We start from the raw sequence: 26,686 nt of genomic DNA, 5'->3' as shown, positions 1-26,686 counted from the left end.
TCTTTTCTCTTCCCCTCTCTGAATTAAGAGCAGAAAAATCCAGGATCAGTAATGGGCAGTATTTAGGCATGCATCTATAAACTTAAGTCTTCTAAAGGGAATAAATCCAATTAAAGATAAAAATCAATGTAACATCATAATGCCTCTTCAGGGCATTTATGAGCATCAGAATCCCTTTTTCAAAGTATTCCAATGAGCAGTATTTTAAATACACCATGGTGTTATGGATACAGCCGGTGCTAAGCAACTTGAGATGTGTAAGCAAAGAAGATCTATTTCACAGCTTCTTCCCGTAGCAGGCAAAGAGATGACATTTTGTCAGCCTGGCCTCCCTGGAGATTAAAAACCAAGCTCCAGAGAAAGGCCAGGCAGCTAACATATATGCTCCTACCCTGCCAAGGAAAGGAAAGCACACTCCCATGGAAAGCTTACCTTTTCATCGGGTGAGTTACCATTTCCTGAAAGAGTGTTCATGAAACAGTTTACTTAGCTAAAAGTCCTATCACAATGAGTTCAGTAACACTATTATGTGACACTTTAGAAGCATACTGAGTATTCTAACTCTTAAAAATATCAACTGGGGACACTCACGTGATCAATCAGTGCACACCTAAAATAATTAACATTAATCCCAGGAAACTGGGTATACTCTGATAGAGATTTACCCATGAGACAGGAGAGAAAAGAAAGATGGTATAAGCATGTGTCCTTGTTCCCTTGTTCTGCCACTTAGCTGAGTGACCTTCAGCCTCAAGTTCCTCATCTGTAAAATGAAGGACTGGCTCAAATGTTCTCTACGGACTCATTCGGCTTGAATATTTTGGAAATCTAGGTTCTAAAAGGGAAAGGAAGTAGAAATAGGAAGAAACTTCTTATAAAGAATTACAAGTATCAAACCACCCAAAACTGGAAAAGGCCACTAAAACATGTCTGGAAATGATGATGGGAAGGATGAGGATGTTAGCAGCTAACACCTGCGGTTGCCTCAGTGAAAAGCTGCACCACTCCATACACTTCACAGATGTGACCTCTTTCCACCCACTCCAACCTCCGTTCTGTCATACTTAACATCATACTGGACGAACTGGGTTGACCACAGGCATTGAGGATCCAGCTCAGAGAAAGCTGATTTGAGGATAGATTAGTTTGAGTCTGGGGAGACGTACTCATGTGACTCAAAGTTGTTGCCATCCTGGGAGAGGAACGTCTACCAGGACTGCTGGTGTCATGAAACAAAGGCTCAGGGTCAGAGATAATGCGTCCTGCAATGCCTGGCAGTGAAAGGACAGAGATGGCGGAGGAGTCCAGAAGCTGGTCACTGAAAACTTCTTCTAAATACCAGATATGCAGTAGGAGCAGGCAATTCTTACTGCTTCCTACTTAAAATAGAAATTTGTTCCTGAGGTTCTCTCTGTTACTATTATGAACACATCCTTTAATTTTATATCTTTTTAATTTTTCTCTCTTTGAGAAAATCATGCAAAATGAAATTGATCAGGATCCCTATCTCAGATCGCATGTTAACATATATAACACATCTTGTTTTGATAAAGACTGGAAATCCCAGATAAAAGCTATATAAAAATGACTATCGAAAGAGGAGTATTTGAGGGAATTTATGATCAATAATTACTCAAATAAATAGTCTTTTAGAATATGTAATTAAAATGATAATCTAATTATAATAATGTAATTTAAATAAGGAAACATAAATGACCTTGGGAAAAGAATGAAATTCCTTGTTGGTCCAACACAAAATACTGACAAATATGTCATTAAAAAGAAGATACAGACAACAAACTAGTGGGAATATTGTCAATTCACTGTTACTGTAAAAGAAAACTTAAAAGGTCCTAAAATGTTACAGCTCATACATAAACAAAACTCAGTATCATTTTCTTAAAATTTGAAACAATCCTAAAAATGTATATAATATTACATAAAAGCTGTGAAACTGAAATCAACTTTTCCAAACTGTCAATAATGAAAATTAAATTATGATCAATCATAAATGATTTTTATATTCTCTTTTTAGAAAATGTAACACAGGCCAGGTGCAGTGGCTCATGCCTGTAATCCTAGCACTTTGGGAGGCTGAGATGGGTGGATTTCTTAAGCTCAGGAGTTGGAGACCAGCCTGAGAAAGAGTGAGACCCCCATATCTACTAAAAATAGAAAAATTAGCTGGGCATTATGGCAGGTACCTATAGTCCCTGCTACTTTGGAGGCTGAGGCAAGAAGATCATCTGAGCCCAGGAGTTTGAGGTTGCTGTGAGCTATGATGCCATAGCACTCTACCCAGAGGGACTGAGTGAGATTTGTCTAAAAAAGAAAAAAGAAAGAAAGAAAGGAGGAAGGAAAGAAGTGAGGGAGGAAGGGAAAGAGGGAGGGAGGGAGGAAGAAAGAAAGAAAATATAACACAAAAGTATTGTTACATAAAAAGCAATCAAAAAATTGGCAAGCAAAAAATTTAGAGAAAGTCTAGCAGCTTGACAGGTAAGGTATGTAATGAAAATAAGTTATTTTTATGCATTTTGTAGTGTTCATAGTATTTGCCAGCTTTTATAATTTATTATAATTTCTTCCTTATTCTAATAAATATTTATTTTATATCTAATTTTATATTTGCAAGTTTGTACCCTTTTCCTTAAAGAGGTGCCCAAATTATATAAGCACTGACCTGCACAAACCTGGGGTCCTTTCCTGGTCCAAAATATATAAAATACTTAATAAGTGTTTACTGAAAAAATGAATGATATTAGAAAAATTAAAAATTAAATTCTTTTCTTAGATGTTAAATATTTCCCTTATCGAACAACAGCTAATGAAGTAACAGACATACATTGAGCTATTAAACTGTTGCTGTTGACTCCCTGGTAGAGGCCAATTACTGCCTCACAACTAACTACTGCTGACATGAGAAGGTTGCAATAGTTGGATAACTTTTGGTATTGTGTATAATACGGATATGAGGTAAACTCACCTGAAAGAAATATTCTTCTTGGTCTCTTCAAATCCACAGAGACCCTTATTTCTTTTTTTTTTCTTTTATTAAATCATAGCTGTGTACATTAATGCAATCATGGGGTACAATGTGCTGGTTTTATATACAATTTGAAATATTTTCATCAAACTGGTTAACATAGCCTTTACAGCATTTTCTTAGTTATTGTGTTAAGACATTTATATTCTACACCTAGTAAATTTCACATGTACCCTTGTAAGATGCACTGTAGATGTGGTCCCACCAATTACCCTCTCTCCACCCATCTTCCCTCCTCCCTTCCCCTCCCTCTCCCCTTTCCCCATCTTCTTGGGCTATAATTGGATTATAGCTTTCATAAGAAAGCTATAAATTGGCTTCATAGTAGGGCTGAGTACATTGGATACTTTTTCTTCCATTCTTTTTTTTTTTTTTATTAAATCATAACTGTATGCATTGATATGATCATGGGCATCATACATTCGCTTCATAGACCATTTGACACATTTTCATCACAATGGTTAACATAGCCTTCCTGGCATTATCTCAGTTACTGTGCCAAAACATTTACATTCTACATTTACCAAGTTTCACAAATACCCCTGTAAGATGCACCACAGGTATGATCCCACCGATCCCCCTCCCTCTACCCACCACTCCTCTCCCTCCCCTCCCTTTCATAAGAAAGCTATAAATTGTTAGGTTGTAACTGGGTTATAGCTTTCATGTGAGAGCCCCAAATTAGTTTCATAGTAGGGCTGAGTACACTGGGTACTTTTTCTTCCATTCTTGAGATACTTTGCTAGGAAGAGTATGTTCCAGCTCCATCCATGTAAACATGAAAGAGGTAAAGTCTCCATCTTTCTTTAAGGCTGCATAATATTCCATGGTGTACATATACCACAATTTATTAATCCATTCATGGATCGATAGGCACTTGGGCTTCTTCCATGACTTAGCAATTATGAATTAGGCTGCAATAAACATTCTGGTGCAAATCTTTGTTATAATGTTATTTTTGGTCTTTTGGGTATATAACTAGCAGAGGAATAGTAGGATTGAATGGCAGGTCTATTTTTAGATCTCTAAGTGTTCTCCAAACATCTTTCCAAAAGGAACATATTAGTTTGCATTCCCACCAGTAAAATCACATTATAACAAAGATACTTGTGCCAAACTGTTTATTGCAGCCCAATTCATAATTGCTAAGTCATGGAAAAAGCCCAAGTGCCCATTGACCCACGAATGGATTAATAAATTGTGGTATATGTACACCATGGAATATTATGCAGCCTTAAAGAAAAATGGAGACTTCACCTCTTTCATGTTTACATGGATGGAGCTGGAACATATTCCTCTTAGCAAAGTATGTCAAGAATGGAAGAAAATGTATCCAATGTATGAAACTAATTTATGGCTTTCATATGAAAGCTATAACCTAAGAATAGGGGGAAGGGGGAAAGGGAGGGGAGGGAGGGGGGAGGATGGACGGAGGGAGGGTGATTGGTGGGATTACACCTACGGTGCATCTTACAAGGGTACATGTGAAACTTACTAACTGTAGAATATAAATGTCTTAACACAATAACTAAGAAAATGCCAGGAAGGCTATGTTAACCAGTGTGATGAAAATATGTTAAATGATATATAAAACCAGTGTATGGTGCCCCATGATGGCATTAATGTACACAGCTATGATTTAATAAAAAATAAAATAAAATAATAAAATAAAAGAGACTAAAGCTATGTGGCAATTAATGTATATTCCTGCTTGGAGTGTGGGATTGGAAAAGATCAGGAGCATTATTGGAGGAGATGGCTGAGGAAATCGGAATATGGATGGACTTCATGTTATATGACACTTGTACAACAATGCTGAATTTTTTAGGCATGACGATGATATTGCAGTTATGTTAGAGAAGGTCCTTATTCTTATGAAACATACACTAATATATTCATGAGTGAAGTGTCTTCATGATTATACTTCCCTTATTTTTAAATGATCCAGAAAATATGAGAGAGAAAGAGTAAGCAAATGTGACAAAATGTTAAGTAATGGTATATAGTTGGACGAAGAAAAAGACTAAAAATTGGTAAGTTATACTTCATCAAAATTTAAAACTTCTACTCCTTAAGATACACTATTAAGCAAAGACCCTATTACAAAAAAGAATAGGCAAGATACCAGCCAGGAGAAAATATTTGCAAAACATATATCTGACTAAGGATTTATATCTATAACATATAAAGAACTCCTACCAGTCAATAACAACAATACTTTTAAAACTCCATTGTAAATGGGCAAAAGATTTGAGTAGATCCTTCACAAAGAATGATTCAGAAATCAGGGAAGTACTTCAGTGAGATACTAATGCACAACCAACAAAAAGGCTAATTAAATAGACGGACAATACATTTTGGCATAAACTCTCATACATGGCTGCTGGGAGTATAAAATGGTGTGATCTCCCTGGAAAAAGTGAAGCTGCTTCTTATAAAGAGTATATGAGTTATTTACTATTCTTTCACCTTTACTGTAGATCAGTTATTTTTAACCAGTGTACCATGAGAAGATTTTAGGTATGCCATGAAAAATTTTAAAGACCATTAATTAAACTACTTTCAAAAGAAATTCAAAGCACAGTAAATATATGCTTTTTTAATACTTTCTTTTGATTAATGTAATTCAAGTGTCCTGTGGAAGTTTAACTAGAGGTTCAAGTGTTCTGTGAGATAAAAAGGTTGAAAAACACTGCTATAGATTGATATTTTTCCACAAAAAACAAAATGTTGAGAAATAAATCTGTGATGCCTTAGAAGGTGTGGCTCCAGAAAATAGTGGTGATACAATATATACTTGTTTAACTTGGTTCTGTATATATATTTCATCATATATATGACTTCACCAATTATCTCTTGAGTACCTTCCATGTGTCAGCCAATATCCTGGGTGCTAAGAATATAATAGTGTACAAGACAGGGCTCCAGTTCTCCTGCAATTTACATCCTCATGGGTAAGTACATGCTGAACAAGTAGATAGGTAGGTATACAGATAAACATAAGTCAGCAAGTTATCATTCGGACTCCCGCATCCAAGGCAGATGCTCTGTAAGAGAATTTGAGGGAGAGTGCCACTCTACTTGGGATAAATAGGCCTTTCTTAAAAAGAGCCTTTCAGTTGAGATGTAAAGATCGAAAGGGAGTGAGCTATACTAACAACTGGGGAAACGGCATTCCTGATAGAGGGGACACTGAGTGGGAAAGCCCTGAGGTAGAAAATAGTTTAGATATTGTTTAAACTAGACTCTTTGCTGCATCTTTGCTAGGTGGCCACCTTATCACGGGTTTGAGTTGTCACATCTTTGATACTGCAGGAAAAAGCAGGAAGCATTTACGGTGAGGTCAGAGAGGCTAAAGACCAAGAGGTCTAGGAGAATGGGTTTCTGGAGTCAGGAGATAAACAGAACCAAGATCTCTGGATTCCACACGGAGGAGAGTTCTAGAGTGGCTGCTTTTCAAGACAAGACAATTCAAGTCAACTTATCTGCTTACTCCTACCATTATCTAATGATGACAATGATGATAATGACCACAACCAAAAAAAGATGTCAGTTAGATTTCATTGATTGCTTCCCATGTCCCAGGTTCTGTGTCAAGTGTCAATCTGATTTAATTCCCTCAACAACTCTACAAGGTAAACAATATTCTCCCGTGTTACAGTTAAGAAAACAGGCTCAGCACACATAATAGAAAAAATCAGCTCGAGGTTACTCAGGATTCTTTTGGTTCATGCCCTATACTAGACATTTTTCAAAGGGCACTGCACAAGCAAACAACATCATCATAATCCTAAAGCCTAAATTCAAAATGCATTAATTTCTTTTTACCACCAGAGATTCAGAAAAACACGCCACAGTGATGTGATTCTTAAGCATGTGCTTTCGATGATCAAAAGGCTGGAAAAGAGAAGGTTAACATTTATATATACATATATATTTAAATTATGAATGCAAAATAGCAGCCAAGAATACATTTTTATATCAAGGTTATAAGCAGATGAAAAATGACAGTCTGTACTAGAAATGCAAACAGACCATTAATTATAGCAGCTCCGCAAAGCACCATAGTAATATGCAGTTTGTAATACTTTACCAAAATTTACATAACTATATAGTCTCCTCTCAGATTCCAGAGATTCTATTTTTGATAAGTAGCAATTCAAAACGTTAGTCACCTCATCTGTATTATTATTCGGCATCTATGAATGTGAAATGATGACGTCTTGAATTTATGTCAGTGAACAAGACAGGCAGCTTCTGGCTCGTTGTGTATTCATTCCAGCACTACCATGTGCCAGGCATGGTGCGCGGCCCAGGAGGATACCCAGGTGAATAAGACACATGGTCTGTCTCCTGGGGACGAGCCGATCCACAAGGGAGATAGAATAGCAAACACATAACCCCCGCAGAGTTTGGACAAACTAAACATTCAGAGATCCAAAGGACATGTGGCGTTGGAGTTTGTCTCCCAACCAGATAGCTGATTATAATCCACCAATCACTACAGCCACATTAACAAATTAATGTCCTTCCTTCCTTCCTCTTTCCTTCCTTTCTTCCTCCTTTCCACCCTTATTGTATCCCCCTTTTCCTTCCTCTTTCATTCAATAACTATATCCTGTCATTGGTTAGCAAGACTATATAGTAATTTACTATGTATTAGGCAAAAATAACTATTTCTTTTATGTCTCAGGAAGAATATACAATCATTTTCCCATTTTATACGTGAAACTGAGGTACAAGGAGTTTACACAGTTTGCCAAGGTCACACATTTGGCAAGTGGCTAAACAAAGACCAAGGCACTGTGACTCCAGAATCCAGGCTCCAAAGCACATTGCCTGGCTCCATACATTATGAGGCAGCACACCTGTCACAACACCTGAAGCCATAATAAGCATTCAGTGATTATAGAACATTTTGGAATTTTGAACAAAGGCCTTCCAAACAAAGAATTTGCCTTTCAAAAATCAAAGAGGGAAAACTAAAAGGAGGATGAGAAGGAAAAAAATGCAGCGTTCACTACAGGTCTTCTCTGGTTTCCCCCTTGGGAGCGCAGTGGCCACTGCCCGCATAAATGATCAGAGCTGGCATTCTGCTCGATTACTGTGCATCTGCGACGGGCCTCAGAGTGAATCAAGCAAAAACAAAGTAAGAGAGGAAAAGACCCCACTGATGGGAACTGGCCCACTCTCCTGTTTTGACTCACAGCGGTTTTCTCCTTCTTTTTCACCAACAGGCATATGTCCCCCCCCCCCACTTGCAACAATATTTCAAAACAACTGAAGTCAAGATTGATAGCTAATTATCCTAAGGTCATACTGAAGAACAAAACCGCCAGGACACCAAACATTCAAGAACGTGGAAGTGTGAAGAATACAGAGTTAATTTTTTCCCCATTAAAAAACAAAAGGGGGAGCAAGCTTTTTTATTCCTTGAGAATAACTGGCTTTCAAAAATTATCCAAAACAGACCTCTTAAGACATTTCACCTCTGCTCTGAATGTTTTAAGCTGGCCCTCTGATTACAAAATGTTCATGTGAAATCTCATCAAGATGCTTTCTTACGATGAAGAATGTTTTATAAATTGTAATGGCTTTAATCAGCACCCTCTTTGAAGCTATTTAACTGTATGATGTAGCCCAGCCAGTGCTTCAATTATGTCATTTATCGATTCTGTATTAATTAAGTCTCATTATAGAGATTGATTTATATACTTCTCCCCATCTCTTACCAGATGGTATAGCATTCTCCCTGACACTCCATAAACATCACCTGGATTCACTCATCTTTCTCCCCAGCTGAATGTTTAATCAGCTCTTAGTCATCTTCAAACTGAATTGCTCCTCTTTATCCTCCTCTTCACTAGATTCTGTCAGTACAGTACACAAAGTCCAAGTGATGTAAACATCAGCCAGTAGTATCTACACAGCCAAGTCTATAAACAACTCATTTCTACCTCAATGAATTCTTAGCCAATGTGGTGATGCAATTTTCACAGTAAAGTAAAGAGAGAGCCTTTTGCTTCTTTAGCTGATTAAAACCTATAGTCAGTGTTCAATTATCCAGGGCAATGGAGAAAATAACTAAAAAAAAAAAAAATGTGTATTTGGCAATGGGAATATAGCAGACAATCTGGCCTAAGTAGAGTTACCTTCTGAATTATATTTTACTTGTGCTAATACAAAACTTAACTTTGTATTCTTGAGCTTGCATGCTGAGAAAATAGGAGGCAGAAGTCCCAAGGTGCACTGCATTGCAAGAAAGCCAGCCTAGAATTTTAAACTGCCTTGGGTGATCCAGAAAAATGGATAATAGAGAAATGGAAAGGCTGAACTATTTTTCTCCCAACAGATTAATGGGTCTACCATACAGTCACCTGAAGAACAGAATGTCTAGACTCCAAACTGGTTGTGTTTCCCTCCAAACCAACTCCTTCTCCCCACCCACACATCTTTCTTTGTTCTCCAGTCCCTATTCTAGGATCTGTACAGCAGGGATCTTGAGTTCAAATACCATGACCCAAACAGGAAACATAAATGAAGTATATGAGAAAAGGGGGGCGGGGCAGATGAGAGGGTGTGCACCATCAACAAGGAGGACTAGCTTGCTGTTCTACTCAGCTCAAGTTTGCCTGACAGAACATATCAGATTTGTCACCAGATCTAGGGTTTCTCTAAAACCTGAAAATTGCTATCCTTATGTAACACTTGAGATTTTAAATATTGGGCTGAATGGAACGTAGATTTGTCACATGAATTTTGATCTTTACCTGTCAACTTCAATGGCTCCTCATTCCCACTTCAAGTACAACCAAACCCCAAGGTTATTTTTTTTAACTTTATTTCATAATTTTGAGGGGGTACAAGTGTTACATGGATGAATTGAATAATGCTGAAGTCAGGGCTTTTAGTGTGCCTGTTGCTGGCACAGCATGCATTATACCCCAAAGGTAAGTTTGTATCATTCACCCATCTCCCATCAAGTCCTCAAGTTCTGACATTTTTCTTACTATCGCTCCTGTGGTGTCATTTCTTTCCACCCCCACTGCCATCATCTATGCTGCCATTTATTTCACATCTGCACTATTAGGGGAATATCCTGTCTTTTCTCCAGGGCGTGCTATGCACACTGACTGGATTGAGCTTTCTAAAACGTACATAAGAAGAATCAGCTGCAGGGCTTGTTAAAACAGCTTGCTGGACCAAATACCCAGCTTTTCTGATTAGTGAGTATTGGTATTGGGTGGAGAACTAATAATCTCCATTATCAATAAGCTCCCAGGTGAGGATCTTTATGTTGTTGTTCCAAGGATCACATTTTGAGGGCCACCGCTCTAAAACATCACCCTCCCACACCCAGCCTTAACACTTTCCATGATTCTCCATTTCCTCCACACTAACCTTAAAACTTCCCAATCTGCCACTCTGGATTCTTCAAACCTGGTCTCCTCTTCTAACCTCCAAATCCCATTTATCTGATCCCTTGGCTTCAGCCAAACGGGCCTACTTGTGTATTACCCAAATGCACCGTACACTTCCACCCTCCTGCCTTCACCTTGAATAGACTGTCCTTCCACCCCCATTCTCTGAGTCAAGTTCTACCTTTTCATAGATTACATCCAAACCCCCCACCTCAATAAAACCATCCCCAATCCTACTTCTGTCATTTCCTCTAAACTCCTATAACATTAGCCCTCCAAGTCGCTTGATGCAGTCTAAAGAACATGATATTCAGAGACAAAGACTCAAGTATGAATCCTAGTTCTTTCACTAGCTATGCATCTTGATAAGCCATTTAATCATTCTGACCCTCAGTAAAAGAGACATACCAATACAATAGCTACTTCTATTGGGTGGCATAGAGAGTTGATGGGAAACAAACTATTTAGAGGAACATAGTACAAAGTAGGTGCTTTAATATGTGGTAATTTCCTTCCTTCATCCCTTTCCCCCAATCATACATTTAAAAATAAATATAAACTATATTATGCTAATCACATATTTTAAGCTTACCTCCTTTAATTTTAGCTAGATAGGACATTTCTGAAGGACAAAGAAAGAAAACATTTAATTCAGCTTGGTAATCCTTGCACCTGAAATTTCTGATCAACTGGTAAGCCCTCAATAAATATTTAGTAAGAATCTTATTAATTTGAGAAATAATGTAAGACAAATGGTTCCATAAAAAGCTTCCCTCTGTAGAACTTAAATCTCTAAGTAATTGTGTTTATTCTCAAAATATCTATGACAAAGAAAAGGTATTTTATTTAGAAAAAACTGAAAAAGTTTGAATGGGGGTCTCACTTGATATTCAATGGTGAATTAAAACAGTATTGCTATAAAATCATCAATAAAGAAAAGTCTTCTCCTTGAAGAAAATATAAGCATGAAGAACATAAACAATGGCAACAAGTAACGGACTTTTTTTGAGGAAAACTGTCAGGTAACCACGTTGATACAACAAGATCTTTCTTCCTCTTACTGGGTTCTTGGTCTCAGTAATGAAAGAATGAATTCACAGACCACAGGCAAGCAGAAGTGATAGAGCAATTAGTGGAGAGGAAAGTTCCCAGTACCAGGAAGGGGTCCTACAGGGGTTGCTGCTGCAGCTCAGTTGTTTAGAGGCTTTCATGCCTTGACCGCCTGCCCAAACCTTGCTGGCAAACATTGATGGGGTCATGCAAACCCAGCTGACTTACATTGAGAGGTTTCTTTAAACCTTAACTGACTAGTTGTTGATTGACAGTGGGTGCCCTTCTCCCGCCCAGTCACCTATGAGGAATCCCTTCCCCTGGCATCCCTGCTTACAACAGCCAGTGCCCAGTGGTTGCCCAGGTTGCCCTAGAGGAGCCCCTCCCCCTTATTCTCTGGCTGGTTTTCCAGTCCCTGCTTAAAGTCTTTTGGCTTCTGTCAATGTGATTGCTGTATTTCCAAAATGGCTGACAATCTTAGAATGGAAGGGACTTAATTTTCAAAAAATGGCTGATGATACTGATGATTACACTAAAAAATGTCCAAACTGTCCTCCAAGGAGTCCTCTAATTTTGAATCCAAGCAGCAACAAATTACAATGTACATTCTGTTCTCAAGTGTTGCTGACTTCTATAATATTCCTAGACAGAATTCAGTACTACCCACTCACATAGAGCTAAGGGCGAAAATGCTTGTAAGAGAGAAGGGAGATATTTTCCTTGATAAGAACCTGAAAACATCATTGTTCATGAATGTTGTGGCAGAAAAAATTATATAATCTGCCTTATAGGGCATCTGGATATTTTCCTAAAAATACAGAGCAAAATACCCTAGAAGTTCAAGTTGTTTTAAACTTGTATCACTCACCCCTCTCCCACCAAGTCCTCAAGTTCTGACATAAAGCTAAGGGTGAAAATGATACAGAGGTTACACAGGTTGGTCAAAGAGCCCTAGATGTTGGGTCACCTCATTTGTCATGAGATCCCTGCCATGATTTACTGTAACAACCTCAGATAAGTTCATTTCTTCAATAGACATTTCCAGAGTATCTATATAACAAACATTATACTGGATATTAGGGACATAGAAGTAAAAAGTGAATATAGTCAATGTCTTTCTGAAACTTACATTCTAGTGTGAAGTCAGACAACTGGACAGTTTCTTACCAAACTCATTTTCCTTTCATTCTAGGCATAAAGATAAGCCAAATTTCCCAACCTCCACATAATGGCATTCTAGCCAGCCGAATGTGAGCAAAAGTGACGTATGCCATATCCAGGACCTAGATATGGATTACTATGGAAAAGCTACCTCTAGGTTATTGATTTTCTGTCCTTATCCCCTTATTTGACAGCTGCATGCACAGTACTCTGAAATCTCAGAGGTGATGGAACCACAGATGGAAAGAAGCAAAAGGCTACTCGCTGAATACCCCTTTGGAACTATCATGTGAACAAGAAAGACACTCCTTTTGAGTTAAATGACTGAGATTTGAAGTTGTTCATTACAATAGTTAGTCTACCCTACCAAAGCAGCTACAAAAACTAATTCTGAGACATTTTGATAACAAAGTATGCACAAGATGATATAAGAATACCAAAAAGAGGTAGCTCACTTGGGCACAAAAATATCACCAAGAGAGTTCCCCGAAGAAGAAACACTTACAATGAATCTTGAAAGATGTGACAGTGATAAAGGGAATGGAGGACAGCAGAGGAGAAAGCACCTACCAAGTCATGCAATTCTGGAAATACGTTGGTTATTCTGAACATTGAGAACATGGTTATTCTCAACATTCTAAGCAGCTGGGAAATGGGGGTGCTTAATATGTATTTGTTGAAATGATTAATGAAGAGTAGAATCTAAATTACTTATTATAATAATTACTAGAAATTATGGACAAGGGAAAAGGAAAAGTAATTAAGGACCATCCAACTTAGAAGGGTGAACAGATGGTATTATTGTCCTATGATAGAAAAAATATATGAGAAAGAAGCAAAATTATGAGTTCAATTTTTAAAAAAAAATTAAAAGTGAGATAGCTATGGAAAATCCAGAAGTAGAATCAATAGGCAATTGAACATAAGGGTATAGAGCTCACAGCAGTAATATGTATAGCAGAGGTGGAAATTGCCACAGTATCATGGTGGTTGAAGCCACAAACATGATGCTTGATCAGATAGATTATTCAGAGTAAGAAGCCAGAGATACAGGGAAGAAGGAGAGAAAGAACCAAACAGTGTGACAGAGAGGGTGGGAAGGGAGAAGAGAGAGAGAGAGAATAAAAAAGAAAAGGTCATGGAAGTCAAAAAGAAGAAATATTGACAAAGTAATCAATAGTGGTGAGTACTTCAAAGTGACGAAGTAAGATGATGGCTTGAAAAGTGTCCATTAAATTTAACAACTAGGTAGCTATTTGTGACCTTAACCAGTTCCATTTCAGTACTGGCAAAAGTCAATAGCTAATCCAAAAGCTAAAAGAGTCAGCAGAATGAATGAGATACGAGGAATTAGAAATAAGGAATATAGAACACTCTTTAAAGGAACTTAGTTCTATGGTTATAAGGGAGACGTGGACAAAGAGACTGAGTTTCTTTCATTTTGGTTTTTATTTGGGGGGATGTAAGACTTAAACATGTTAATACATCTAATTCTCTGAACTTCTATTTCCCTATCAATAAAATGGGATAATAATGCCCCTTTTGCATGGCTTTTTGGGTTGTTGTCAGAATAAGTAAGATGACATGTGGAATATTCTGAAGTCCTATATAAAGGCCAATGTTATAAATTTAGAAATGTTGAAAACAGAGTTATAAAAGTTAAAAGTCTGGTGAAATATGTCCAGCTGGCTATAAAAATCAGTGATAAACTATAATCAGTCTAGATCTAAAAATAGTAATAAAAAGCTCCCTTTAACACATATACTACAAGTTGCTGACCCCAAGCCTTAGAGCTAAAACAGACTTTGAAGTGTGTCATGCTGGACAATTCTTCTGGTACTCCTAGGTTGTAGCCTGGGTTTCTAAATGTCTTCATTATTCCAGAAAAAATAAATAAATAAATAAACCATGCCAATGAACCCTGGCAGATCACTGTGCATTAAGTCATCTGGGAATTTATTAGTCTTATGAGTAGTAGTTCTTAAATAAAGATTCCTGGCAATTGCCCAGTTTCACAAAGCAATACACTAGCTCCATAATTTAAGTCTCATGACCAGAGAAAGTATGGTAAATGGCCACAGCTTGCTGAGTATGTTATTCCAAGGGGTAATTGAGGTATTCTGGGAAGCAAGTTAGCCATTTTAGGACTTCCCTCCTGGGAAGATTAACCACCCCAAAGAATATGGTCCAATCATTATATCACTGGTCACAAAACCTTTAAACACTCCACAATGAACATTATTTTTAGCACTATGACATCAGTGTAACTAGTTTTTCTCTCATAAAACTTCTGACAAGAAGTTCTAACATACTCCATCATTTTCCCCTGGGAAGTCATCCCTGCAAAAGAAAAATGTCCCTTTACTTTTCTCTGCACTTGTATACAACTCCCCTTTGACTGGGTTTCCTTGTTGCTGAAGTCGCCTTCTCAGTTATTTTATTTTCATGAGTGTGGAGTGCTAATTAAGGTCAAGCAGTTATATCTCAGTTCAGTTATATCTCCGTTCCAACTAGCAACCGTGCAGAATAAATAACTTTTCTTTACAAAAAATCCAGTCTTGAGACCCAAATAAACCCTATCTGCAATTATTTTTTGCATTTAAAAAAATATCTTAGACCCAGCTACAATGCTGATATGATACTTCTTTTATTCATGTTTCTCAAGTATTTTATGACTACTGTAATAACTATTAACATTTAACACATCAACTTTTGGACCTTTTACCTACTGAAATACTGAGTTTCATTCCTAGGACTAAGGGACAGTAAAGTCCTTAGACATTACCTCAATCTGTACTAAAAAGATAAGCCTTAATTTGCCCTAAAACGATATCACCAAACATCTACATAGACATTTTTAGATAATCAAGTATGTTTCATAAATTTGCCTCATTTAATCTTAAATTTATTTTGTATATTTCTTCTTCTTGTTGTTAGTAGAAGAAAATTATGAGACCCACAGAAGCTTAAGAACATTCCCAAGTCTACACAGTTGTTTAGGACCACAGCCAGATCCATTTCCAGGGTCTCAAATTCCCTAACTCTTTCCACTGTACCACAAAGGGCCCCCATCATGTTACCCACTCTCCTTTTATTTAACTTCTCTAGCAACATGGAAAACAGTCTGGCTCTCTCTGAAGTCAGTAAGAATCTTTGATGAAACACAGACATAAATTCAGTTCTTCTTCCAATGAAAATACATAACATATTAGTTATATAAGGAATGTGATGGGATTATTGTGAATGTGGAAAGCTTGAAAGCTTTTTAAAGGAATGCACAAATGATGCTTGGCATCCTGAAAAGGCCAGAGAAGATACTACAAACAAATGACTAAATGTGGAATGAGGGGAAATTCCATTAACAACCAGTATTTTCAGCTACATGGTTTGTTTTTATTTCATAAAGGTATTTCTTTCATGGAAAACCCTTGTTTTTGAAAGGATTTCAAATGAGCATCATGACCCACCTGTAGATGGAGAAGGAAGCCACTGATCGAATGAGGGACGCCAAAGCCCCCACCTTGGCAGCTTCTACTGCCCCCTGGACTCGGTATTTCACTGATGTTGCATAGCTGATGTAAGGTTGGTTATAAACAACAATCTTCCCTTTTGCTTCTATGGCTCTTCTCTGCAGTTCTTCGAATGAGTTCACCACCAGAGCTTCAGCTGTAATGCCTAGAAATAAAAGTCATATGAGATTAACTTATGGTTTCTCATCAGCCAGGTTGAATGGGCACACCAAAGGTCACACATGCTCTTTCCTCCACATCTGGCAAACTGCTTTGAGAAGATCAAAGTTTTAGAGCCATTTACCATGGGAGAAAGATTGTGGGATTAGCCCGTTTCCCAAAAGAGAGAAAAAGCATTCAAAATGATGTAACATACGACTCAACTTACTTGACCAGCCGGTATTAAATCATAAATTGCTTGAAAAGATAGCTTCTTTTTCCCCTTCTTTCCCATCCAAAGAAGTCATTAGTTTCATAGAATGGTGCTAATTATTTATTTAACAAATACATTTCAGAAAGCTCCCTTTAGGATTGACACACATATTTATCTTTTCATAAAACTATTTTGATGTGTTGCTAAACAACCTGAGATGACTTCATACAAAGGATGGCAATTTGTGAAGAATACTTTAGAAGCCAAGGTTCTTCATAAATCCAACTCTCAACAAATGGTTAATGTAACCTCTCCCAAGAACCACAAAAAGTCAGCTTGTTTTCTTTCCTCCTTTGTATAAAAACACTTTTAAAGGATGTGGAAATTTCCCATGCTTCTCAATTTACAGTACTTGTTCACCATGAAACACACTACTATTCTCCAAATAAAAATTATGAAAACATTGTATAATTGTCCTGTAATCCTGTTGTCATGGTTAGAAGAGATGTGCCCGCTTTTCTCATACCACAAGACTTGCCTAGGTCTTCCTGATTAGAAAGCAGGGTTCCACTTCTTCCAAGAAGTCATTCAAAACTGCCAGACTACTGAAAATACTACTTGATGGGGTAGTTAGAGTGACAAGAAAAAATATTTAGAAACAAAGGCCAGAGGCAGTCACTAGATATAACTACCCAAAGGAAAGTGGTAAGAGCCTACTGTTTTGTGGTGTTAGCCATGCGGTCCTGAAATATATCAGTAAAACCCAAAGTATCAATATATATTTAGCATACTTAATATTGCAAACTGCAGAATTAGTTTTTTCTGAAAGATTAACAAATGTGAACTGTTACTCAGAAAAACTTTTTAAAATGCACTGCAGGTACCAGAGAATTCTTGCTTTCAACGTTGGCTGCATTATAATGGACCCTTTGGGCTGGCTCCTCTCCTGCTTCTGTTTTCACTATCCAGTTTGAATTTGTACTTTTACTTTAAAATGATTGGCTACAAATCTATAAGCATGTCTCTACAATACTTAGAACTTAAAATATAATCTAAAAGAAGCAATTTATAATTATGAAAAGTAAGGAAACCACCAGTTTTTTCCACATGATAAGCATGCATAAAAATACCAATACAAATAGGTATTTGGCTAGACTGATTTTGAGATTCATAACTTTCTGAAACCTGAAGTTACCTTGAAATTTGACTGGCGTTATTGTTGGCATAGTATGGGGATTTTGCTGATGGTTTTCAGCTGCTCCTAATGAATAACAGGTTCAATGGTCCACCCAAGGGATGTCCCAGCAATGGGGTAATTTTGGTATCTGGATTAGAGCCACTAGAAATGAAGCCAAATTTCTATAAATTTTCATGGGCCACTGCAAAATTAAAGTCATATGAGAGTGGTATTTCCCTACGGTCTATGCTTCAATTCAAATTCTTTTAACAACCAAAAAAGTAGAGTCTGGAGGAGCCAGACACCTAGACACCACAGTTGCCTAGACAACACAGTTGCCAATGCAAATCTCTGATAGCAGCTACAGGTCAAATCCTATCACCATGGACTTGGAAGAAGAGTTCAAATTAAAGTTTACAGTCATCTCTTATTCCTTTGTCTCCTTTATTCCCACATCCAATCAATCCTCAAATACTGATCACCTTACCTCTAAAAATCAATATTGAAACCATGTCCTCTGTTCCATCTCATTATACTGTCTCATATCAGACCCTCATTACCTCTCTACAGACCTCTCGGAGCCCAGCGCTCCCACCACCACTGTTGTCCCAGCCTCCAGACTAACTCCCTCAAATTTAACCTGCACAGAGCTGCCAGAGTGGCCTGCTTCAACTACTGAAAAGCCAGAGCTGCCTATGAGACCAACACCCTGACATTTCCCCATCATTTCAACATACTGTTCAAAGTCTGTCTACATCTAGAGACACTGGCTCCCTTTTATTTTAAATTTCATCAATACTAAACTTAAAAGGTCCCGCTTTATACCCTTTCACTCCTCCGTGTCTTCATGTATGCCTGTACATCATGCCTGTAGCCGCCATTCTCCCAGCTTCATCATGTGACCAACCTCTATCTATCCCTCGGATTCTATTCCAGAATCACTTCTCTCAGGCACATTCCCTGGCCTCCTCTCTCCTATCCCATCCTTCCACTCTCACCTCAGGGAAGGCTGGGCACACACCATCCTCCTCTAGACCTTCAGGGCACCCCGGGCATGGGAAAAATGAAACTTTCACAGTTATGGCCTTCTCCATTGCTTAAACTGATTTTCTCAAAGTTTGGGGGCATGTTCATCTTTGTTTGTATCCCTAGGGACTAACACGGTGCTTGGTGTATGCATAGGCAGCAGTCATTGAACACTCCTTGAGTGGCACTGCTCCAAAGAAGTGACCACTGACAGGGTCTGAAGCATCTTCACTAGTGTTCAATTTTACCATTAAAGTTGGATGCCCTTCTCCTATAGAAGCCCTGCAGTCTGACTCCCTGACCACACTGAGTATAGTCATTGCAAACAATGACAGAGCAAAATAGGTCTTGGAGCAGTAAACTATAAATATGAATTCCAGGTACAAAAACTCAGATACTTGAACTTAAGAAAGCTCTTCTGATCACTCTCTCACAGCCTAGCTACCTTTACTGTGCACAAATTTCTACATCTGTTATTGAAGTGTATCAGCAGTGAGAAACAACAGATCAAAAGGAGGAGCCTGAAAACTGGCAGCAGGTCTACAAAAACAATGTCAGAAACAGCAACATACAAGATAATTAATGCTAACCGAACTTTCGACAATGAAAGAAATGTTCTAAATCTGTGCCAGCACAGTAGCCATTAGCCACATGTGGCTATTGAGCTCTTGAAATGTGACTAGTGTGACGGAGAAACTGAATTTTTAATGTTGTTTAATTTTAATTCATTTATATTTACATTTAAATAGCCACATGTAGATAGAACTTATAATCACTGTAGGCTCAAACCACTGCATAGAGCAAATAGCTGGGGGCATCTCTGCTGGCCCCAAGCAACTTGATTTGCTCTCAGTTCAGTAACACACATGACAGGCATGAGGATGTCCCTTTCCAATGCTCTCAGACCCAGAGGATTGTATTCAGTAGCTTTCATTTGGGAAGGCAGGAGGCATACAAAACATTATTGCTTAAATCAGGGGTCCTCAAACTTTTTAAACAGGGGGCCAATTCACTGTCCCTCAGACCATTGGAGGGCAGGACTATAGTTTAAAAAAAACAACTATGAACAAATTCCTATGCACACTGCACATATCTTATTTTGAAGTAAAAAAACAAAACAGGAACAAATACAATCACACCACTGCATGTGGTCCATGGGCTGTAGTTTGAGGACCCCTGATTGAAACCAAATAAAATGAGGCCATCTGGAAAACTTCTCTATTCTATATTAGTTTGTATTTGTTACCTCAAAGGAAATGCTCATGCTGTCCTACAAATCAGCAAGTTTCTACTTCTTTTTTGCATTTTCTCTTCTTCCCATCCTCTCATTCTAAAAAGTAGTTCATGAAAACCTCAAAGAACAAAACCAGTGTCATATTCATACTGAGGCCTGCCCTGACATTGCTATTTATAATTGTAACCCACTCCCTACCTCCTTCCCCTCTTAGCTTGCTTAATTTTTCACAGCATTTATAAGCCACCAGTTGTTCCCAGTACAATAATGTAAGCTCTGGGGGAAGGGGTAGAAACTTTTGTCTGATTTATTCCATTAACAGTGCCCAAGTTTCTGAAACGGTGCCTGACACATAATGAATGAAATACACATGCACACTACTGAATAAAGAGAAAACAAACAAAACAGTATACCTGTCAAATCCTATCCCTGATTACCCTCCAGAATACCCTATCTCTGATTACCCTCTAAAAATGTATATATTTTTTTCTTTTTATTTATTTTTATTAAACCATAGCTGTGTACATTAGTATGATCGTGGGGCACCATACACTTGGTTCATAGATCGTTTGACACATTTTCATCACATTAGTTAACATAGCTTTTGTAGCATTTTCTTAGTTATTTTGCTAAGACCTTTACATTCCACATTTACTAGGATTCACATATACCCTTGTAAGATGCAACGCAGGTGTAATCCCATTAATCCCCCTCCTTCCCCCTCCCTCCCCCTCTCCATTTCCAATGAACTTACATATTTCTATAGGTCAGGAAAATTAATAATAGTGGCATTGAATATTTATTATTTATACTCAAGTTCACAGCAACTCTGCAAAGTAGTTTATTATGAGATACTGAGGTAAAGAGAAATAAGTTTATACAACTTCTAGGTGTTGAAGCTGAGATTTGAACTATGGGGTATCTGAATCCAGGGGCCATTTCTTCCTATTAACTGCATTGTTATCTTCTCTCACAAACAGAAAATATATCAAAAGAAAAGGTCATCATTTTCATTTTAAGAGTAATAAGAAGGAAAAATAAATAAGTGTATACAAGTTTCCTAAGTTTTCAGTTACCAGTTGTTTTCCTTAGTCTACACAAGATCCTGCTCATCAATCAGGGTGCGGTCATCACACTAAGTCTATTATCTATTAAGGGGTGAGCTGGCGTGGGTACTTCACTGTGGGACAAGAGTCACCAGGATCTGTTAGAGTAATGGAAAGGATTATAGGTTTACTTCTAATGAGAACGCAGGATGAAAGCTAAGGATATTCATAAAGTGACTCTGTTAGCTATAGCCTATTATATCACAAAAACGATATGAAAGTCCTCAGGTTCCTTTTTATTTTCCACATTTGATTTCAAACTCGGTCAAGTTATTTTTTAAGCCACTTACTGTGGCAGTCTCCTTGCAGAAACAACAGATGCTGACTGCTACGGCATTGGCTCAGACCATTCCTTCTATGGAGAATCTGATAACAAGACTCCAATCTCTGTCTCTTCTAACTTGACTCCTTCCCAAAACAGTGAAGAATAAGAAGATGGTGAAGTAAGAATTTTATAATGTTTTCTTGCAGTAAAAGGAAAAAACTATAGACAGAAAAATGTGTCTCTGGGCTCAATTCACTGTGGTAAGTTTTAGGAAATTTATTCTTATTTCAGAAGACTTAACTTCCGACAGGAAATAATCCAGTCCTACCCAAAAGGAAACCTAGCTTTTTATTCTTATCATGTAGTCTTCTACCATGTACACGATGCAAGGTAACTAGGTCTGTGGAAAGGCTGGTTTTTCCTGGACTCAGAGTTATGAAGAAGAGGGAACAGTTGTTCTGGGAAACTCAATGTTTTGGCCTGAAGTGGTAAGGAAATTGCAAATTCATGGCAAGGCAGATAAAAGAACATCAGAGCCTTTCTTTTGGAGAGTCCATTTGTTTATGGAGAATATTATGATTGTGCAATGATGTCCTCTTCATGGAAGAACAATTATTGAAGATTCAAATTAATTCACCAAATTTATAGCCCTCCTACTGGGCCAGGACTTCATGTTAGACATTGGGGAAAATACAAAGATGGGTAAATTCTGGCACTGTCTTTAAAGACTGTATCATCTGAGGAAGAAAAATGGGTAAACAATAACTTTTAAAAGGACACAGAATGTCACAAGTTCTAGATGAAAATAAAATTTCATGAAATAATAACATAAATCAGTGTTAATTCTGACTGGGGGAAATCTAGGAAGTTTCGTATAAGAAGAAACTTTAACAGGGCTTTAGAAGATTTCAATAGCCTGAAAATGAGGAAAAGGCCATTTCTGGGTAGAGAAGAAAGAAAGGAAGACAAAAATAGATGAAACATCTATTCATTTACAGTGAATAGGAGGCTTCCTGCCAGGCCCCAAAACAGACAGTCAGACATTCTACAGTCTTCCAATTTTTAATCAAGGTATTTATAGATGCCCCTTCTCCACACTGTGAATACCAGGAAGGAAAATGGTCTCCTTAAAGAAATTTTCAGAAAAAATAAATAAATAAATAAAACTCAGCCGTTAGGTTAGTGAAGGAAGAGCAAGGAGCAAAGCACAACTCCAGTGACAGCTGGAGGCATATGCCCACCCTCTCCACACTGCATCTTCTGAGATCTGGCTCAGATTAAACCTGGGCTGTCAGCCTTATGAGAGAGCCCAGACGCCACTACCCCAAAGTCCATGAGCACAGTAATTTATCACCACCTCTAGAGACGCAGCTGCCTGCCTGATGGGGTGGTGTGCCAAGAGCCCTCTTAACCATACTGACACCAGAGGACAGGCCAGCAGCAGAGCATCTTATCTACCTGGACATCTAAAAGAAGAGAATTTACACAGAGACTTTTGCTGCTCAACAGAGGGTACCTACCATAGGCCCATTATGTTCAACTCAATGTGTAACACTGGATGCCCAGTTTTACAAGTACCCAACCCAGCAACTCACAGCAGCCATAAGCATACAACACTCTGGTCCTTAGAAATCAGATTACTTCAAAGCCCAAACCGTTCACCTTGTTAATGCGGCAGCGAGAAGAGACGTCAGACTTCTGAGTATCTGGATTGCTTTTAACACTTTTCACAGGGAACATTTATACCCTAAAACTTGAAATATACTCTTGTCAAAAGCAACTTTGTACCTCGTGATTGCATTATTGTACACAGCTATGATTTAATTAAAAAAAAAAAAAAAAAACCATGGTTGATGTGGCTGCTTTCTCCCCAGCCACTGGGTGTTTCCTGGTAAGTGATTAGTATGGGTGAGTGAGGACTTTTATAAAAACCACTGTTACCTGGTATGTCTGTGAAGGTGAGCAGCAGGAGGGCTCCATGTACCTGTCAGCTTTCAGTGGTATTTGAGGAGGGAAATCCACAGGTCTCGGGATGGCAGGGATAGAGAAGTGAGGTGCTGGGGACAGCAGACTATTTTCATGGTCTGGCAGTCTTGCCCAGCTTCCCTAGGAAGGTGGAATCTGGGAAATTAGTTCTAATTGACCAGGAAACACTGGCAGGAGGCTGGGGAGGAGAAAGGGCTGAGATGAAAGTAAGAAAGAGTGATGTAGAGAGTGACATGAGAGGAGGCCGGCCTGGTTTACAGGGTGACATCACACAGGAGCCTCATAGCTATAATTAAAGAATTCAGTGAGGATAGGAAGTCAGGCAAATTTAGATTCACATTTTCAAAGTATGGTGAAAGGCTTGAAGGGAGGGAGGAAGGAAAGGCATGGAGGACTGTTTAAAGGCCAGCTGCCCCATACTGAGTAAGAGATGAGAGTGGCTTACGTTGGGTGGGCCAAACATCCTTTGTTTGTGGGAAACAAAGGATGGCAGGCCACTTAGCGTCATGCAGAAACTGGCTTCATGGAGTTTTGTACTCTGCTAACCTTATGGCCTCATCTATGTAATGACTATTTTCCTGGGGAAAGCTGCACATAAACAGATTTAATAATCAGATCATTCAAAACCAAGAAGAAATTTTTTAAAAAATTTACCCTATAGCCATATTACTCTATAGCTTTTTTTAAAAAAGAATACATTTTCCAATCATTAAGACATGGTTAAAGCTGGGGTTTTCTGCATCAGTAATAGGAAATTTCCATCATTATATACCCTGGCTTGATCAAAGCTCACTTGATCCTGAATAAGATGCTTAACTTTCCCTAGTCTGTAAAATGAGCATCACAATAATACTGGCCTCATGAGGCTTCTTGTGAGCACCATATGCGATGATGATGATAAACTTCTTCTGTACATTATAAAGCACCATAAGACAATAAGGGTAGACATTTAAGGGCTCTGGACATATATTTAGTAGGGATAAGCAGTAATCATCTGATTTATTTATAATTTCACTTAAATTACCAAGAATACTAATTACTTGGTAATTACTAAATTACCAAGAATGAAACAAAGTAGATGTAACTTCAGAAAATACTGAACCTACTTGGCTCACAGCAGGGTTATTCTGTATCATGTCAGACAGCTCCGTATTTTACTGAGGCAATAACTTAGGCCCTACATCTGGAAGATCCCACATCGCACTGGACAGAAAAGCTGAACAGGTTCCATGGGTCTACTCGGCAGCAAGAGGTACAGAGTAAGGGATGAAGGGGTGGGCGTGAGAAGCAAGAAAGGGCTTGTTGGAGAAGCAGCAGCAGTAGTACAGGGTATTGGGAGAAAAAGATGCCACTGGTGCCACCCAAAATAGACTTAGAATATATTCCATTATTCCTCTCCCCTTCCTTTAAGAGGACAACACATGCCTGCCCATTGCCTTGTAAACTGTAGGATCTCTGTTAAAGGCACTGACCCTGGGCAGCGCCTGTGGCTCAGTGAGTAGGGCACTGGCCCCATATGCCAAGGGTAGCGGGTTCAAACCCAGCCCTGGTCAAACTACAACAACAACAACAAAAAATAGCTGGGGATTGTGGCGGGCACCTGTAGTCCCAGCTGCTCGGGAGGCTGAGGCAAAAGAATCGTGTAAGCCCAAGAGTTAGAGGTTGCTGTGAGCCATGTGCCGCCACCCGAGGGCAGTACAGTGAGACTCTGTCTCTACAAAAAAAAAAAAAAAAAAAGACACTGACCCTGCAAGTTGGCTAAGCAACTTGCTCTGGCCAGTGTGATGAGCATGAGCATGATACATGGTTACAGTTGAGGAGGAGCAGTAAGGACCATTGCAAAATTTGGCTTTATCTCTTAAAAGCCCACGAGAATGGCATGTTCCAGATGGAAGCTGCTCCTTCCATCTGTGCTCTGGATAAAGAAAAGACTCCTAACGCAGAAGTAAAGGTACCACCAGCTGGCAGCCCCCCAACATGTATACACATTTTAAGAAAGAAAAAAAACTGTTTTAAAATTGTAGCACTCAATATACACTGATAATAAAAGATGAACACAAGTCATATTTGAGCACCTCTTGTAACTGCAGAAATCAAACGTGACTTGAGTGTTAGAATTTTAATATACTGTTTTCCTTTCTTAAACTATGTATACATTTTTTGACACCCTCTGTAAACAAAGTGAACAAGAAATAAATCTTGGTTGTTATGAGCTACCAAGATTTTGGAGGTTGTTTGTTACCACAGGATGGCTGAGAACTGACTAATTCCGGGGACCTGAATTAAAATTTTTTATCAGAGCTTTTCATGATCTAAGGTTGATGGATGAGATATAGAATAAACATATTGGTACCTTAGAAAATATTCTTGAGCGAAAATTAGACAACTACTTTCCTTCCTCTATCACACATCAAAGTGATCAAATGAACAACACCAAACGGCAGAGAGCAAACAAATCTGAAGACTATAGCAGGTGCAGTGATCTAACGCTGGTAGACTAAATGACAAAGAATTTTAAATAGCAGGTAAACTAGACTCAAGATCATTAAAATACAGTCTTGACTAACTCTAGCTAACTCACCTGATGTCATTTCTAACAGAAACAAGCTGCCGTGTCATAATGTTAAATAATTCTTCATGCACATTTTCAGTAGACTTCACCATTTCATCTCTGAAAGCATTTTGTTTCTAAGTTCCATCTTCATAAACCAAGGGAAAAAAAATGGTGCTGATGTATTGTGTCAATAACACAATAACAAGTGTTATTATAGTGTTATATTAGAGGAATAAAATAATTCGATGACAACTTGGTATTCCAAAATGGGCCCTTTTATTTAGCTATGTCTTCAAATGTTGTGTCCTAAGCTGTCCTTAGAGAAATAAAATTTCAGAAAAAAATACTGTAACAAATCAGAAATTCTGTCCCAAATAACAATAAATCTGACTTGGTTTCATGATTCAATTTGATATAATTTACCACTAGAAGAAGATTCTAGAGACAGGATGCATATACCAGAACCATATGGCTTACATGAAAATTTCTAGATGTTATGAAAGTCCATTGTCTAGACAGATATAAATACAACTATTGATGTTAATTTCATTCCAGTTAAAAGTCAGCACCATATAGTTTTAAGGAGGTGGAAGTGAGGGCATTAGCCACATTTTTAGGAAAGAAAACTGAGGCACAAGGAAGAGGTTCACATATCTAGAAAGTGGCAGAGCTTGGATTTGAATCGAGGTCAGACCGACTCCAAATTCATTTCAAAAAATACCTGTCTTTGGTCAATTTTGTTTCCACGATAATTTTAATTCCCACGTTTTATTAGGTATAC

At 38.2% G+C, this 26,686-nt stretch overlaps 1 protein-coding gene across 1 annotated transcript in view; it reads right to left on the bottom strand.

The window, feature by feature from the left end:
* Window positions 1-26,686, bottom strand: part of CPQ (carboxypeptidase Q) — a 509,108-nt gene that overhangs the window by 324,252 nt on the left and 158,170 nt on the right. The window contains exon 3 of the mRNA XM_053559321.1: window positions 16,143-16,350. Within this exon, the coding sequence (XP_053415296.1) occupies window positions 16,143-16,350 (208 nt within the window). The remainder of the gene's footprint in view (window positions 1-16,142; window positions 16,351-26,686) is intronic.

This window comes from Nycticebus coucang, chromosome 13 (assembly GCF_027406575.1).
Source record: "Nycticebus coucang isolate mNycCou1 chromosome 13, mNycCou1.pri, whole genome shotgun sequence".
Classification (NCBI taxonomy): domain Eukaryota; kingdom Metazoa; phylum Chordata; class Mammalia; order Primates; family Lorisidae; genus Nycticebus; species Nycticebus coucang.
Note: the sequence above shows the minus strand (reverse complement) of the source record. Positions and strands in the feature narration are given on the sequence as shown.